The sequence below is a fragment of the Mus musculus genome, chromosome 16, assembly GCF_000001635.26.
Source record: "Mus musculus strain C57BL/6J chromosome 16, GRCm38.p6 C57BL/6J".
NCBI classification, from domain to species: Eukaryota; Metazoa; Chordata; class Mammalia; order Rodentia; family Muridae; genus Mus; species Mus musculus.
The window spans coordinates 9,566,553-9,579,654 of record NC_000082.6 but is presented as its reverse complement, the minus strand read 5'-3'; the positions used below and the strand labels follow the sequence as shown (position 1 = coordinate 9,579,654).

General features: G+C 42.8%; 1 protein-coding gene across 1 annotated transcript in view; it reads left to right on the top strand.

Annotated features, from left to right (window-relative positions):
- The window catches only part of Grin2a (glutamate receptor, ionotropic, NMDA2A (epsilon 1)), a 428,183-nt gene extending 416,429 nt beyond the window's left edge, over positions 1–11,754 (top strand). The window contains exon 14 of the mRNA NM_008170.4: positions 29–11,754. Within this exon, the coding sequence (NP_032196.2) occupies positions 29–1,828 (1,800 nt within the window). The 3' untranslated portion in view covers positions 1,829–11,754. The remainder of the gene's footprint in view (positions 1–28) is intronic.
- Positions 11,755–13,102: the final 1,348 nt, after the last annotated feature.

The following is a 13,102-nucleotide window of genomic DNA, read 5'->3' as shown; positions in this document are numbered from 1 at the left end:
TGATGTATGCTTTTTTTGTCCCTCACAGGGCATCTACAGTTGCATCCATGGAGTGCACATTGAAGAAAAGAAGAAGTCTCCAGACTTCAATCTGACTGGGTCACAGAGCAACATGCTAAAGCTTCTCCGCTCAGCTAAAAACATCTCCAACATGTCCAACATGAACTCCTCGCGAATGGACTCACCCAAAAGAGCTGCTGACTTCATCCAAAGAGGCTCACTTATTGTGGACATGGTTTCAGACAAGGGAAATTTGATATACTCAGATAACAGGTCCTTTCAAGGGAAGGACAGTATATTTGGAGAAAACATGAATGAACTGCAAACATTTGTGGCCAACAGGCACAAGGATAGTCTCAGTAACTATGTGTTTCAGGGACAGCATCCTCTCACTCTCAATGAGTCCAACCCCAACACAGTGGAGGTGGCTGTCAGCACTGAATCCAAAGGGAACTCCCGACCCCGGCAGCTTTGGAAGAAATCCATGGAGTCTCTACGCCAGGATTCTCTAAACCAGAACCCAGTCTCCCAGAGGGATGAGAAGACTGCAGAGAATAGGACCCACTCCCTAAAGAGTCCTAGGTATCTTCCAGAAGAGGTAGCCCATTCTGACATTTCTGAAACCTCAAGCCGGGCCACATGCCACAGGGAGCCAGATAATAATAAGAACCACAAGACCAAGGATAACTTCAAAAGGTCAATGGCCTCTAAATACCCCAAGGACTGTAGTGAGGTTGAACGTACCTACGTGAAAACCAAAGCAAGTTCTCCCAGGGATAAGATCTACACCATCGATGGTGAGAAGGAGCCCAGCTTCCACTTAGATCCTCCACAGTTCATTGAAAACATAGTCTTGCCTGAGAATGTGGACTTCCCAGATACCTACCAAGATCACAATGAGAATTTCCGCAAGGGGGACTCCACACTGCCCATGAACAGGAACCCACTACACAATGAAGATGGGCTTCCCAACAATGACCAGTATAAACTCTATGCCAAGCACTTTACCTTGAAAGACAAGGGTTCCCCACATAGTGAGGGCAGTGATCGATATCGGCAGAACTCCACGCATTGCAGAAGCTGCCTCTCAAACCTGCCCACCTACTCAGGCCACTTTACCATGAGATCTCCTTTCAAGTGTGATGCCTGTCTGCGGATGGGGAACCTCTATGACATTGATGAAGACCAGATGCTTCAGGAGACAGGCAACCCAGCTACTCGTGAGGAGGCCTACCAGCAGGACTGGTCACAGAACAACGCCCTCCAGTTCCAGAAGAACAAGCTAAAGATTAATCGACAGCACTCCTATGATAACATTCTCGACAAACCCAGGGAGATAGACCTTAGCAGGCCCTCTCGTAGCATAAGCCTCAAGGACAGGGAAAGGCTACTGGAGGGCAACTTATACGGGAGCCTGTTCAGTGTCCCCTCAAGCAAACTCTTGGGGAACAAAAGCTCCCTTTTCCCCCAAGGTCTGGAGGACAGCAAGAGGAGCAAATCTCTCTTGCCAGACCATACCTCTGATAATCCTTTCCTCCACACGTACGGGGATGACCAACGCTTAGTTATTGGGAGATGTCCCTCGGACCCTTACAAACACTCATTGCCATCACAGGCAGTAAATGACAGCTATCTTCGGTCATCCTTGAGGTCAACAGCATCATATTGCTCCAGGGACAGTCGGGGCCACAGTGATGTGTATATTTCAGAGCATGTTATGCCTTATGCTGCAAATAAGAATAACATGTACTCTACCCCCAGGGTTTTAAATTCCTGCAGCAATAGACGTGTGTACAAGAAAATGCCTAGTATTGAATCTGATGTCTAAGATCTTCCATCAGTGTTTATCTATAAGGAAACATGTAGAATGGCCAACATTATAGAGGGTAAACGTTGGATGTCCAATAGCACCCTACTAGGAGGAAGAGGATATAGGGAGGTATTTTTTTGTTGGCTCTTTTGCACATGGCTCCATGCCATAATCTTCCACTCAAGGAATCTTATGAGGTATGTGCTGAGCACAGCACATACCAGATAGGTGAATCCTTAACCAAAAACAAATGAATACATGTGGGCAGGTCTCCCAGACATGGTGACTGGGTATGGCGGCAATAATGGTGCATCAGACGGTGATGGTTATATTGTGGTTGCCTATATTCCAAATTCCATGAAGATCAATCCACCATGTAACTTCCCCATCAGAAATGCCTCACAGTTTCTCTAATACAGAATAAGCAATATGGTATGCATGTAAGTCTGACCCAGACAATAAGACAGTTAAGAATGCATCTGCACTGTAATAAGATTGACATGTGCAAGGTTTAAGAAGTTTGGCTTGTAACAGTTCTCAGCTTTCTTGTTATGCCTTCCATTACAACCCTGGATCAGCCCCCACAAACTCCAGGTTCCCCCCCAAAGAATAGCAAATCAGTGTGTTTGTGGTACCTACACTACTTTCATTGTAGTCTTCCCCCAAGACACACCTGGAACAAATAGCCACAGGGACTCTCAGGTGGAGAACTGTAAGAATCTCTTTGGATGTTAATGTGTGTGTATCTCTCACCCTCAGCTTCAGTGGTCTTGTTCGGAGCTGCATAAACACTTTTATGTCTTCGATATCTAAGTGTGGATCTTCTGTCTATGACATAGTGGCCGTTGTAGTTTATCTTGAAGACTCTTATGTACGTAAGTTTGCATTCCTCCCTTCTGGTGATGACTCAGGGTTGTATAGTATCTCTTACCCGATCCCTCCCAGAGTAATTGTAACATGTTCTGTCCCCAGACAGCCACGATGGTGTCTAATTAGCTATGTGTTGTGTTCCCAGAGTCGTTAATGTGGTGACATGTGCCAGCAGCCATGTGTAATCTAGAAGAAGTACAATGCCATCTGTGTGCCCCAGGCTAGCATGGTTTTACATTTATGTCCCTTAATGTCAGGAAACTCTATTAGACACTTATTTCTATACAAATCACCTCAAATCAAAAGCTTTCAGACATCAGCCACTTGTGCATCTCCCCACCCCCAACCCCAGCACCCTCCCAACTATGGATAAACTCAGTTTTAAAAAGGGGGGATTTCTTTCCTCTGAAATGTGCACCTTCTTGGAGGTGCACCTCTTGCCCAGCACCAACAGAAACCAATGAGAAGTCTTCAAAGCATTTGTCATTCCTGAGCTGCCTGCGTTGTCCTCTTCTTGGCCCACTAAGCCTGCGCATATATGATAGAACAGATAGTCATTAGTTTAAAAAAATGAAGCCAGTGAGGGGAATATTCGTGCATGGAAAATTTCTTAGCACATAATTTTTTACCACATTTTTAAAAAGACTCAAAATGTAGTTATGATACTTTATTATACAAGGACATACCACAGAAACAGAAAATAATATGAATTAAACATTTTATATGGTTCTTTTCTAGCATTTAGTATATTTCAAACGCACTATTGTCCTTGAAATAGCCTGGCTAGCTGGCCATGGTATTTTGCATGAGACTTTAGTCAGTTGGGTAACTCTCTCCCATGAAGAATTCTAACCATTTCTTGTGTTTTCTCTTACTGAATCCTAGGTTGGGTTCTTGGAGAAAGGGACAGCGTGACAGGTTGAAATTTCATCACATTTCTTTTCCTCATGCTGTAATGTTTTGTAGGTGGAATTATCCTGTAGTTGAGCAGGGAAGGGTCTCTTAGATCTTGGGGCTGCTTCAGACGAAGCTAGCAGTGGAAAAGTTCATTTGACCTACAGTGTTCTACAATGACAAAAAGTGAGGCAATAGACTAGAGGGCCAGTGGTGGAGTGGCATAGGGGTGAAGCATCTCTCTTCCTGTGCTCCTTCAGAACACAGAGGGGGCTAGGGTGGAGCTAGAGGGCTTGGGTGGAACTTGAGGTTGATAAGCTTTAAAGTCACATTTTATCCCTTGGATGGAAGCATCTTTTCCTTCCCCAAGTCCCAGAGATGGAGAAATGTGCGTTAGAGAACCTGGAATAGTCTCCCCAGTTTTTTACCTTAAAACTGGGCTTCAGTGTTTGTAGTGTCTTTTAAGCCCTTCACTTTGTTTCTCTATTGCATCCCAAACTGTATTTCTGTATTCCTCCTGCTAGGGCCACTGCTGTGTCATCACAGAACTGACTCTTAAGCCTCCCTGGAATACAGAATGGTGACTTGTCACAAATCCTCGAAGCATTCTGCTTTTCTAGATTGTCCTCACAGCCCAGGGTGCTGGTGAATGCCCACATTTCAGTGGGAGTACAGATGATCCTCCTACTGCCTCCTCAAACCCTTCTCTGGAAAATTCAGAGATCATTTCTGCTATTACTTCTATACAAAAGAAGTTAAAATGAGGCTTTTGGAAGAATCAGCCACATAATGGGAAAGAATGCATTTGTTATAACACCAAGATATTTACAAAAATAAGTCTTGGTCATTAGGGGCTGTATGATAAACATTTGCTTTTCCCCCTCCACTAATCCACTGACTCTTATAATTGATGATTTCAAAGAAGAAAACGAGGTGGTCAGGTTCCAAGTGAAAGGTAACCATGTGGGCTTGTTTGAAGGAGTCCTCTCAAAAACTAATCCAGGGAGTGGCAAATGGCACCTAAGGTGGTGATGAGGACTGGACAGGAGGCCCTGGCCTGAGCATCAGGTAGAGGACCCCTGTGTTAGACCCAACCTCTGAGTTCTTAGACTCACAGATGCTAAGAAGCCAGTGTCTTTGAATCCAAGGCCTGACCTTTCCCCGGACTAAGTAAGGGCAGCTGCTCTTGGCAGTTGTCTTGGCAGCTCTTGTGCTTTCCACTTTGGAAAGGAGCAGCGTGGTCCTCAGATGGGAATACGTGGAGGCAAATAGCCATGCTTCTGTCCTTACACCCGAACTGATTTACATAGTCTGCATAAGCGAAGCTCCCCGAGCGAGCATGACCCTCACTCTGCCAAGCCTCAGTCCTCTGGGAAACGGGTCCACCATCCTAACACCTGTAGGTTTTAATATACTTCTGGCTTCAATGCTGCAAGAAGGCAAGCCCCTATGGCTCTGTCTTCCTGCATGTGACTCAAGGGATGATGACCTCAGCACTGGTGACAATTTCCTGCCATGCTCTGGGTTCTTCTTTCCCTGCCTCAAAGGATTCTTGAGAAGAGTTAATACTTAGCTTTCTGGAGGAAGCATCAAAATCTATCCATTTCAGCAAAAACTGTCAAACCAATTCTCACTTAGGTTCTGGGCAGAAAAAAAGAAAATTACACCTTGTTTACAAATGAAATAGTTTCATTTAAATGGGACTTTAGGCAAGGCAGTTAATTAGTCAAAAGATCCATGGTAGTCACAAGTCTCTCGGTGTTTATTCCATTTGGTATGTCTACTGCTGTTATGTATTTAATATTCTGCATCCTTCTCAGGAAATGACAAATGCCCTGAATTCTTTGCAAATAGAATTGCTAATGAAAAAGAAAGTTGGTGTTAATTAAATGATGATTAAAAATTTATTTCCCTTAAACCTAAAAAGTAAAGCTTTAATAATTGCTTGTCATATAAATAAATACCTTGCACTGAGGTTTCTTGTGGTTTAAGACCTAAATAGATACTGATTCAAGAAACCAAAATCTCTTTCAAAGGAGTTGAAGGCACCCAATAGCATTATGCGCATTCCTGGACTGTTTCTTTGTGTGGAGCTGTCTTGTGTGAATCCTTCAGCAAAGGACAGAAGCTGTTTCAAGGTGGAGCTGTTTGGCACTAACGTTGGCTATAATAGACTTACCTGGACTTCAAGAAATAAAATTTAAACAGGAGGAAGCCAAATTTATCGGTCCATATTTAATAGTAATTCAAGCTCTAAAGGAAAGAGCCCTAGGGCTGGAGAGATGGCTCAGTGGCTGCTCTTCCAGAGGTCCTGAGTTCAATTCCCTGCAACCACATGGTGGCTCACAACTGTCTGTAACTTTAGTTCCAGGGGATCTGGCACCTCACACAGACACATATGCAGGCAAAGCATCAATGCACACAAAAATAATAAATCTTTAAAAAACGAAAGAAGAAAGAAAGACAGAAAAGAGACCTTCCTTCCAAAAGCATTGTTCAGTTGCACTTGAGTCAAGAATTGGCCTGTCTGTGCCTCCCTCTTCCTTTGGTTAAATAGGGTCAAAATGTTCATTGAGAGTTTTGGGGTCTCTACTTGAAAAGTTTTTCCAATGCAGAGTTGCCCTTTTTCAGTCAGCCATTTTCCTATGTACTGTGTTCATCTCTAATTGTCTCTGATGAGGTCAGCTTGATACAGATCAGAGATGATTGAATGCACTTCTGTGAATACAGTTGCTCATGTACACATGTATATATTATACATGCTTGATTTCTACAGCTCACACTTAAGTGTATTATCCAAGCAAACCTGTACATATTGTAAAGTTTATGTTAAAAATTAAATGGTGGCGGTGGTGTGAACACACAGGAAAAAAATTCTGATTATTTTGATAGGAGGGTATTTATGTAGAGAAGGCATTATATTTTTTTAACTATCAGCTCTAGGAAGGATGATAGGGCTCAGGGGGATTTGAGCACTGATGCTCTTTGTCCCCTTAAGGAACAAAATTATGGGGAGAAGAGTGTGCAATATATGCTGCTTATGTTGGCTTTGGAATATGATACTGGTGTGGACTTATATGTGACTTGTGTAAACCCATCAAAAGACATAGATTTTCTATTTAAATTTCGTTTCTCTTTTGGCTCATTCTGTGCCTAGAAGTGCTATCAGCATAGAAAAAGTTCAAGGTACCTTCTTGGAAGGGTCTTAGATTAAATGGATTTGTGGAATGATACCAAGACTTTAGGAAAGGGGAATAAGGGAGGGTGACAAGGGACAGGAGTCTGTCTAAGATGAAGTCAGAAAGCATTGGAGTTGGGGCTGGAGCCCAAGACTCAGTTCTGATTCCTAGCTTGGTACCCTTTACTAGGCTGACCTATGTCTGTGTTTCTTTTAGGAAAACACCCGCCATGCATTCCTCTGGAGTAAGAGTCAGTCACAGAACTGACCTGGCTCTCATTGCCTCCTGCTCTTTGCCGATTCAGGCATGGCTCTTTGAATTTGGTTTTTCTTTAAGCTCCTTTGCGATCCCTCATTCTCTCAAGATCTCGAGGAAGAGGGGATCTTTTTTCAGGGATCTATCCTCTAGATAAGATCCACAAAGGACACAGTTTAAAGCTTCAAACCAAAGATTTTTTAAAAAGCTGTCAGCCATCAGTGATTATACTGTGCTGTTGGACATGTGACACCAATCTGCCTGTAGGGAACGGGCACTGTGACACTTTCCTCTAATGTCCAGTTTGGCACTGAGGGCATGCAAATGGACTGGAAAGTAGAACCTCTTTCTGTAAGCAGTCCCTGGTTTGAAAAGTGGATTCCAAAATACAAAAGATAAGCCACAACTGTAAAACAAAAACAGATTAAATGCTGAAAATTAGAATCAGACTGTAATGCTATTGTAAGGAGACCAAAAATTAATTGATACTGAAATCAAACACCTTTGAAAAGTCCTTTCCTGAGTTTTCAGGGACTTTGGAAAACGCTGTTAGTGTCACTGGAAATAGTCTTGATTTATTTAAACCTTCTGAGATGGTGAGGCAGAGCACAGGAGCAGCTAAACAAAGGGGGAAACCTCATCCTTCCTTTTTTTTTTTTTTTTTTTTTTTTTTTTGCATGAGTAGTCTTGGGTCTGGCTCCAACCAACCCTGCATGACTTACCAAAGCATGCCTCAAATGCTTCAAAGGGTTGAAATAATCCTTCAAAGGACAAAGGATTGGAAAATAGACTGTGATGTAAGAGAAAAAGGGAAAAAAAGTTAAGGGAGGAAGATGAAGAGGGGGGGAGGAGAAGGAGGGGGAGGAGGAGGAGGGGAAGGAGGAGGTGGGGGGGGAGGAGGAGGAGGAGGAGGAGGAGGAGGAGTATGGAAAGCTTTCCCAGTTGGGTCATTTATAACTTGTAAAAATGTTTAATACTTCAGGGTGTGGATACGTCAGGGGAAAGAGTAGGAAATGCACTTTGTAATGTCCCAAGTGCCTATGTGTGGCAAAAAGAAGTGTCAGGTTCGCTAGTGAAAACAGAGGTCAGGAATGTACAGAAGAGAAGGGAAACCGGTGTGTGTCTGGAGGACAGAGGGATGTAGATGGTGTGGAAGATGTTCACACACTGTGTGTGCCAGTCTGTGCATATGAACTTGTTGTAGCTTCTGCTTGTCACAAGTATGCACCATGATCAGCATCTGAATCTTCAAATACCCAGCTATGTAAACTCTGAATGGAGTTTAGAATTTAAGTATGATTGCCCCCATTTTGAAGATAAGGGGACTGAGGCTAATGCTGTTATAAGCCTCACCAGCAACAAGGACAACAAGGCTGATAAATACTCATGTCGCATGTACCCTAGGAATGTCTGCTCTTCTCCAGGGAGGTGAGACTGGAAGCAGAAAGAGATTTGCTAATTTGAGGTCCCCAGGACTTTCCCTAAGTGTCCTATGCAGGCTGCCTGGTTTGGGGTATATCAAGAGCTCCTGGGGACCCCTTGTCTGTCGCAGTCCCTTCACAGACTAGAGCCTGCTCATGCCTCTCCCCGCCTGGTGCTTGCACTCAGCAGTAGCTTTTCATTTCTTTTTTTTTCCTTTTTTTTTTTTTTTCTTTTTGCTTAGGAAACTTACCTTCTCTAATTAGCATGTGCCTAATCTTAAATATCTCTTTCCCAATCTCCTTTCTTCTTTAACAGTTGGCATCAGGGCTAGTACCATTAAACGTATGTATATAGTATACTTTCACAGATGTGTGGACACAGTCACACACATACATATGCACACACTGCCTTGTGGTCCTCAATCAAAGCTCTCTTAAACACCATGACCCCTTTCTAAAAAGGATGCTATTTGCAAATTCACTGGTCCTCCTGCTCATCTGCATTGGTTTATTTTTGCCAGGCAGACAGAATGAGGTTCAGAGATAGGGCAGGGAATGGGGAGTAGTTTTGCATACATGATTGAGTGCTTTAGTGTCAGAGTGATTGAGGGCCAGCTATTAAAATGCTGTTGTTGTAGTTGTTGTAGTTGTTGTTGTTTCATTTGTTTAATTGCCTTAGAGATGCGCTCCTGGTCATTAGCATCAGGATAATTGTTGATGCACCAACATTTGTTAACTTTATCCCTAGGAAGAGTGTTGATCTGAGATGCTTCCATAGCACTTTATAGGAGCAGAGAGTGGCATGGTGTCTAACATGTCACTCAGGTGATGCTCCGAAGCACACAAGTGTCATCTGTGTATCCCCTCCCACCCATGTTCCAAACCACACTTCTTTTCTGGCATTTATGTTTACAGTGAGGTGGGACACACTAGGCCCATTTTGTAGATGCAAAGATTGAGCTGGGATCACAAGGGAGGTTGTTTTGGAATTACATTTTCATAGAAAAATCCAGTCATTGTTCTCAATGCTTCTGAGGAGTCTTCAAACAGTGCCCGCAGCTTGATTTCTGAGAATAATTCTCTTGGTATTGTCAAGCTGATGGTCAAAAGCCTCATAACATAGAGGTTACTAGAGCTAGGGATACAGCTCAACTAGTAGAGTGTTTGCACAGCACACGTGTAGTCTGGGTTGCATCCCCAGCATGGCAAGCATAAACCAGGTGTGCTAGCACATGCCTGTGATTCTGGAACTCGGGAAGCAGAGGCAGGAGGATTATGAGTTCAAGGTTATGCCCAGGCAATATTGTGAGTTGGAGGCCTACAAGAGACCTAGTCTTGAAAAACTAAAACAAACCACAGAGGTCATTATTATATAATAGCTATTCTGAGACTATGTGTTTCTGCAAGAGGCGAGGAGACTCCCAGGGATGCTGAACTATGCAGAAAGTGGAGTGCCTCAATCAACAGGGCCAGGAGCTTCACCTCTTTGGAGCTGTATTTCAAAGCACACAAATCTCCTGTGAACCAGAACCAAACTATTCACAATGGACTCCTTCCTCAGATTAACTTCCCAAATAAGGCATCAGCAGGCTTCAGGAAGAAGCAAGACAGAAGCAATCACCCCTCACCAGCTCCTTTTAGATATCATATCAGCAGATCGATGAGTCTGCATTTTTACAATGCTAGATCATTTCTCATCTCCTGTAGCCCTGGGTCATGGCCTCTTCCACTTAATTCTCTTTCACACCTTTGGGAAGGATTGAAAATGAACCTTCAAAAGGATATTAGCATAACACCTAGCCAATACCACAGATGCCTTTTAAATTAATAAGGTTAATTGTTCTCCAGCTAACATAAGTTTGTCTTTGGCATTTTCAATATTTCTCATTGATCTGACATTTTTCTGTTTCAAGCTTTTAAAGGGCTCCAATCAAAGACTATTGATAACAGAGCAAATAGCGAAGGTTCAGAAATGTACTAATACATTGTCTGTTTTTCCATGAGAAACAATTACAAACTTTGAATTCATTGACGGTTTTTCATATTAGCCATGTATAATACATTGAATTGTTTCTCTTCCCAGTCAGGCTAATTCTAATGAACAAACAGTATTGACTTTTAAAACCTGTTTTCCTTTTTAAAGTATCTTAAATGTATTAAGTCTGTAGACACAGCTCTGAGGCCGCGGCCATTAGGGAAGAACCCCATGTCAGAACAGAAGAATCAGACAGGGTTTTGTGGCTCATCTGAGCAATCATCTTTGGAAATTTGATGGATTTGGAAAGCTCAAACTGACAACTCTAACATTCACATTACCCTGATATTTTCACTGGGTAGGATGTAAATGAATAAAAATTTTTAAAGAAGATATTAAGTCAGGGTTATGTAGGAAACATGGTTGTTGTAAAACACAAAAAGAAATGTGGCTCGGATGCTTCCCAAGCCTGAGGGTCCCCAAAGATGTTTTTATGGTTGTCTTCAGAGTATGAATGTTAGCCTTGTTCATTCCCCTGATAAGACATATTAATCGGTAGAATTCATCATAGTTTATATGGTCCTGGGACATTTGTGTATGTGTGCTTATTATATTTTGAACTGAATATCAGACAGAATTAGGTGAGTTAATTGGTGGCTTGAATAAGAAATAGGTCACAAAAGTCATAAATAATGTTCTTCTCAAACAGTAAAAGAAGGTAAACTATTCATTTTCTAGCCATGCTTTAAGACTCAAATTATGTACAAGCTACCCATTGCCCACAGGAGAGTTATTGAATTAGATAGCTTATTCATAAAGGGTTTCCATATGAGTCCATCTTTAACCCAGTGTGAATGGGATTGAACTCATGCAGAGGGCTTCCATCCACAACTACATTAATCTGCATCTAAAACTCACGTTAGGACTGCCTTGACGCCGTGTACGATGGATCCAAGGATAGCTGTGTGCTCCATCAGTGGTCCTCATTTGGGAGTAGATATTCACCTCCATGTCACAGCAGTTTATACTGTCATGTCTGATCCGCTGCATGAGGAAGTGCTAATGACTGTATTAACTATTTCCAAGCATAGCTACAAAACTACACGTTTGCTTAACACCTTTCGATGATAGAGGAAGTATATACTATGGTTGTCTTCTTGTAGTATGTCTTTTTAATTTTGTTCAATGTGATATCAACTGTTTTAAGGAATGGGATTTGACATGTGTGTGCAAACTGATATGTACATAACTCCCGGGGCAACACAAGTGCCCATCATACAGTGTAAAAAATGTAAATAGAGGAAATTTCATTTTTCTAATAAAGATAATTTCTGCCACTTGATATGAAAATGAGGAATGGAGCTGTGGTCTTTGTTGTGCTCGTTGCTTCTGCTGCTGCCTGTACTTGGCAGTTCCCCTTGAACTCAGCACTATTTACTTTGGCTACTGGGGAAGGATTGACGGACAGAAAATAAATCCACAGTTTAGATCAGAGGAGAAAAAAAGTTAAGTACACTTCAAGAAGAAGCACTCTGGCCAGTGCAGGGGGTGGGGGTTTGTACACTACGGGCAGCACAGGGTAGTGGGCTGAGGTGGATATAGCCATTTAGGGAAGTGCTTGTCCTATTAGAGTAAGTTTGCTTGTGTGCAGTTTCTTGGCATGCAATTTATGCCCTATACACAAGGGAAGTCTAGATTGGTGTATGTGTATATACAGTTTTGTATACACAAATGAGATGTTATGCATGGAGATTCCAGCTATGTAATCTCTGGCATACAAATAAGGGTCATGCAAATCAGGAACGTGCAAATTAGGGCAGTCCTGTTTGAGCAAAGTTCAGTCCTGGTCATAGGCTTGGAGCAAGGCTACAGCTCTCTGGGGCTGTGTTATATGGCTCCTGGTTCAGTGGTCTGGCTGCAGGGGACAGTTCTTTGTCTTTGTTTGAGATACCCTAAACCAAACAAACATTTTTATAATATAGCACCCCCTTTCTGTCTGTCTGTCTGTCTGTCTGTCTGTCTCTGTCTATGTCTCTTTCTTCCTCCCTCCCTCTTTCCTTTTCTCCCTTCCCCTTTTCCTTCCTCTCTCTCTCCCTCTCTCTCTCTCCCCCTCCCTCCACCCTCCCCTCTCCTTCTCTTCCTACTCCCTCCCCTTTGTGAGTGTGTGTGTGTGTGTGTGTGTGTGTGTGTGTGTGTGTGTTCAGGTATGTTGGTTTTTTACTAATGGTCTTCTCTGCAACAAACTTGATTTTACCTGCTTTTGGGGGGAGGGGCACAGCAAATCATGGAATTGGGGAGAATCTTCAGGATTTCAGCTGAAATCTTTGCCTTTTATCATTTGCCCATACCATATCTCCCTGGAAATTTCCCACACTTACGGCTTTGATTGTGATGTTGACCTCTACTGAGACCCATTTTTTATGTGGCTGTGGGTATTTCTCAGCCACATTGCTGTTGACCAAAGTCAGACACAGACCATCCACAGTCCCATCCTTTGGCTCATGAAGAATGAACAGATCTGCTTGTTTCCTGCAACCGATAAGAGCACGGTGCTGAGTAGCACATCTCCGCATTCATTCCAGGAAACAGCTCTGCTACAGATCTGGTTTCTCAGGCCAGCTGTGCAGTGGTCATCTCTCACCCCAGTACCCTTTATTCACAGTCCATCAGGTAGCTCTGTCTGCACAACCCTTGCACT